The sequence below is a fragment of the Liolophura sinensis genome, chromosome 9 (genome assembly GCF_032854445.1).
Source record: "Liolophura sinensis isolate JHLJ2023 chromosome 9, CUHK_Ljap_v2, whole genome shotgun sequence".
Lineage (NCBI taxonomy): Eukaryota > Metazoa > Mollusca > Polyplacophora > Chitonida > Chitonidae > Liolophura > Liolophura sinensis.
The window spans coordinates 34,091,167-34,096,581 of NC_088303.1; the positions used below are offsets into that span (position 1 = coordinate 34,091,167).

General features: G+C 37.4%; 1 protein-coding gene across 1 annotated transcript; it reads right to left on the reverse strand.

The window, feature by feature from the left end:
• Positions 1–888: 888 nt before the first annotated feature.
• On the reverse strand, positions 889–2,864 carry LOC135475876 (uncharacterized). The gene is made up of 2 exons (XM_064755822.1): positions 2,846–2,864; positions 889–2,471 (listed from the first exon to the last, which is right to left on the reverse strand). Exon 2 carries the CDS (start codon positions 2,435–2,437, stop codon positions 1,787–1,789), a length of 651 nt encoding a protein of 216 aa, XP_064611892.1. The 5' UTR covers positions 2,438–2,471; positions 2,846–2,864; the 3' UTR covers positions 889–1,786.
• Between the last annotated feature and the right edge of the window lie 2,551 nt (positions 2,865–5,415).

Consider the following 5,415-nt stretch of genomic DNA (forward strand, 5'->3'; position numbering starts at 1 on the left):
AAAAATAGCCTATTGTGCAATACACATTTATGTATGGTTAAATCTGATACTTAACATCATACTAGAGAATTTTTCACTCGCACAATGGCGAAAGTTAATTTATGCGTGGAGCAGACTGGAGTGAACAGGTCAAACCACCGATCGTTGGCAAACTACCGACGATCTTTCCAAAGTGTGACGTACATATTTGCACACCATACTGGTGACAAGAGGTCTTTAAAGAACACTAGATTTTACAAACTGCCACAAGGGTGCAGTCGACCGCTTATTGTCATCAATGCCCCACAGGCTGTGGCATCGCCTTAATTATTACGACAAAATTCCACTCATACCGCGCTCATGGTTATACGCTAATGCCACATTTGACATCCCGTACACTTTATTTGAGATATATGCTTACAAAAGGAACCTTAAACTATACTTACATGAAATGGTGGTTTTGTCTTCAAATATTTTTTCTTACACTCTACACACAGTAGTATTTGTATAGGCATAACATTATTATTGATTTTCACCTTTATCTTAGTTCCATTAAAACAAATTTTATTAAAGTTTTAGCAGGGAGAGAACAAGCACCCCGGGGGTTTCATTTCCCCCTTTCCAACGGTCATCTGACGTAAACATCTTGTAAATTTCTGGTGAAATAAAAAAATCAAGTCAATAAAAATCATGAGAATTGGCCAAAAATTCCCTGTAAGATTATGGGCGAAATGCCAGTCGTCATCATAAAAATGCTGCCGACTTTCCCTGAAGTAGAGTTTCATGATAAGGCGTACTGAGAATGTGTATATAGAGGCCTTGCTCCACTATGGACCTCTCGGAATATCAGACATGTTCTAGGCCAGTTAAAGAACTGGGTATTTCCATGTATACCACATGTATTTACTAGAAAGGCATTTGACGGGCAAACATTACAATCTAGTAACAGAACAAAGTAATTCCTTGCATACTTCACTGCATACATATTACTGAGAAGTACCGTAGAAGTTATTCTATTCTATAGCCAAATACTATGAATGCCAATGATGGTTTCTTTTCCTCACTTTTGAAAGTATGTATCATAGAAAATGCTATGGCATTATAGTGATGGAAATATACCATAATTTTCTTCATTGAAAAAACACACCGTGAGATGTTTATAAACGGTTGCAAACGATAGTGTACAATATATGGATAACCCATCCAAACCATTACGTCTAACTCTTAAACATAGCTATTTCAAATACAGACAGATGTTCAAAAAAGTATTTGGTCATTCATGACTGCTTAACCTTGTGCCCTTTCTTGACAATGTTAATAAATGTCTTAAAGATCATGTATGTATAATTCAGTTATCCATAAAAAGGTAACAGTAAAAATTTCACCTAAATAGAAAACATGGTTGATATAAAACAGAATTCGTTGCCATTGAACCCGACAACCAATAGCTACCATAGATTATTTCTTTGGGCGTTTCGCTGTAATGATCTTAACAACCAATTATAAGAAAAAGTTTCACAGCCGTGTATTGGAATCCTATAAAACACCTGTAATGAGCTAAGTTCATTTTTCATCCTTGATTGTAATCCAGAAAAAAATCAATTCTCCCATGATTATTTGAAAGGTAATTGTCGATGACTTTGAGAAACTAGGATGGAACCCAAGAAGAATAGGTTCTTCATAAGTACCTCACAGAAAGCCACCAAATTTTCTTTGAAAATGACGTCGCCTATACGCTTTAACGTCATGCACTCTGAGAAAGTAATACATAATGGTCAACCATGATTTTTCGTCCAATGTTATTGTTTTACAACCGTTTTGCGTGTAGTGACACTGATTTGTGGACAGATGTGTCCGTAACGATCTGCTGGCCATTAACCAGAAGCTCTGTATACGGTTTCTCGCTAATCTTATCGAAATTTAATCGTTCCATCATAATCCGAGTGTAAGCACTAGTGGCCTCCACGACGTAACAAGGAATTCCCTGCGAACGGATTTTCTCAAGCGTTGACCTTATCAAACCCATAGCGATGCCTTTACGTCTATGGCTCTTGGACACGCACAATACCCTGTTGGCCACTAGAATTGAAGTATCGTAGAGCTGGTAGAAGTCCACGTCATCATACACTGGATCGTACACTTTGTCCATCGTGGCCAGTTTGCTGGTGTCCTTGTCATCAGTGTCAAAGCTGAATTCATTGGGATTATCTGGCGTGGAGACAAGGTTCAAAATGACGCCAACAATTTTCGCCTGAGAAGAATCTACCGCTACAACAGAGAGCTTTGAGTCTACAAAGACCCCCATCATGGTGTCGTAGTAAGCTTTAGTCTCCCGAGGCGTTTCAAAACCTAGGCTTTTTGCGATGATCTCTTCCTTGAAAAAGTCTTCATCCATCAGCCGGATTACCTCGTCCACGTCTGCTTCCGTTATTACCCGGTACAAGATGTCGTCTGACATCGCAGATTTAGCTTCGATAACCCTCTGAAACAAGCTGAAAATGAATTTATACGGAATACATCCATTTTTTCCATTAGAAATCATGCAATTCCAAGATTATAATGTTAGCTCAACAATCGAACACACTGCGTGTCTGAGCATTACAATTTAATTTTTTCGAAATTTTACAAGGGGTCCTTAAATTATGGTCGTTTAATTCACGGCGGGACAAAGAGAGGGAGAGGGACTGATCCTTATGATGCCATTCTTACACATCATCATCCCTACTACCATCGTTCACACAGCAGTCTCGGATAAGGAGTTCCCGTGCAGAGTGACGTCATTATTTCAGTAGTTCCAAATTCAAACAACACGACCCTGTGTGTGATTGGTCAGATCAGAAAAAAGAAATGGACACTCTATTTTTACCACAATGGTTAATTTCTTTCATTCTATACGGCGTCCTAAAAATTTCTAAATAGCACAACACTGCCCAAGTCCAGAGTTACCTCGATTTGACACATAATACTCAGTAGTCACAGTTTACATTCCTTAGACACGTCACAATCTCCTTGGAGACACACCAGAAACGTGTCAACCTTTAATCTTGACGTGGATGGAATTTCAACAAATCCAACCTCCGTTTGACACGGTCTACATAACCTCACCTAGCTAAACATAAGTAGGCCCTATATAATACTTTTGTATAGTGGTTTATGCATTACTTTCTAACTTAATAATGACACAAGGATGTGGCTGGCATAAACCGTATATCTTCCGTCACACGCCCCCTGACATGTATGCCTCATGCTTCGTAGAATGCTGGGTCTTCCCTATAATTCCAGACCAATATATAGGCCCAGACTTGTTTACTGTTACAGGCTTATCATCGGTTCGTCCGAGAGCAGGGATAGCGTACAAGGCTTTCCAGTTCACTAATTTGTTTTTATCCGAATACTGCAAAATCAACCTCCGATGTCAATATGTGTATACACCTTGGATGGACAATATATTTCTCAAACTCAGATTATATTTTCCGTAATTTAATTCAGAAAATGTCACATGTGTATGGTTTAGATGAAATAAAAGGCAGGTATACAGAATCTGTGTTTATGCCAGCTTTCTGTGGGTATGTTATTCAGATGTATGGTATCCAGATGTACGATATTCAGATGTATAATGTTCAGATACAAGATGTACAATGTCCGGATGTATTATATTGAGATGTGTAATATTCAGATTATGGTATCCAGATGTATGATATCCACACGTACCATATTCAGTTCTATATGCTATTCAGATGTATGTTATCGAGATTCGTATGATATTCATATCTGTGTATAATATCCAGATGCATGTTCTTCATAAAGCTATAAAGCTAACAAAAAGTCGAAGAGGCAAACCAGCCATGCCAAGCCCGCGAACAAGTCAGCATCTTTATATGGGCCAAACTTCTTCTGTCCGCAAGACTTTTCTCTGAACCCGTTGCAAGGTGACATCGGTTTGACATAGTGAAATTGCTGTTATAGTGAAACATCTTGTTCTAGGTCGCCCTTTGGACAGTTTTACGCTTCTGTTACCTGAGCCACTGTTAATCAATCAACACAAGTACCTACCTGGTTTGTGCTTGGAGCCCATATGGGGTTAGCATATGTTTTTTCAGTCGCAAAGGACACTGCTAATTTTTTTCCAAACATACCAAAGTCCTATATAACAGCAGATCATGCATTTACTTAAATGTTAAGTAAAAACTAAACATTAATTATTTATCAGAACTGTACGACTATACCTCGAATTTTGTGTTTAATAGCGACTATTCTGTGAATAGTGAACTCTAAAAAAAATAAAAATGAGACATTTTCATATATGATTAATAGTACTCTGAAGATCGTATACATCGTATTTTCTTCATAAACAACATACAAGCACGTAATATAAGGGAAAGTGGCACGTTTCACATTGTTTACTTGCATCTGATACAATACAACACACATATACCGATGTCCTCCACATACAAAACTGAAAATATATATACAAAAATTGTATATATAATAAATGAATGAGGAAATGAACGAAAAAAACTGAATAACAGTTTTACAGTGCTTATACCATATACATTTGTTTCCAAATTACTATTATAGTATTGATCCATTGTCTTCATAAGGCTTGTTTCCTGGAAATATTTAATTATGCATGACTGTCTATTGTATCTTTCGTAATGTATGCACAGACAAAAAGCTATGAGCATATGTGTAGAAGGTTCACTCCGCGTTCTTATCATGGTGAATGTTCCCGTTAACTTAACCCAGCAGCATAATTGAGGTCACTGCCCAATTAACACAGGGCACCGTAGATAGGACTTAAAATTAGGGTAAGGGGCAAAATGTAGACGTAAGTTATTCTAAGTCACAGGTGATTAGCACCTCTGGTGTTATAACGAAAGCCAGCTGTAGCTTTCTATATCGTCTGGTTGATTCTATGCAACTCATTTTACTTCGAAAAGAAAAAAAAAAAAAAACTTCGGTACACTTTAAATATGGTAAATATGAAATCCTTCGTATACAGTTTATTCCGTTCAGGTAAAAAATCTATGTGTTTAGATATACATGTAGTTCGGATCGAGTTGTAGGAGTTTTTGACGACTATTGGTAACTTCTTGTCCTTGGAATTTTCGCCATATTTCATTAACCGTCAACACTGTTAAGCAATACTAGAAACGCAGCATTGAAAGTGCGGGTGAGTGAAATCACTTGCAACCTTCAGATTTAAGGCGGAGAAAAATGAAGACGAAGCGCCCAATCAGTAAACTTTCCACGCAGCCTTAAATGGATTATAAAAAGGCCTATGTACTTCAAGAACGAATGAAATATGCACAAATATTTTCAAAAGCTTTAAGCTAATGGTTAATCATATATGCGTAGCTTACTATAAAAAGTTCAGGTTAAGAGTATGGTAAACACAAAATGTCACTCGTGTGCTTTTTCTCAAGAAAACTTGTC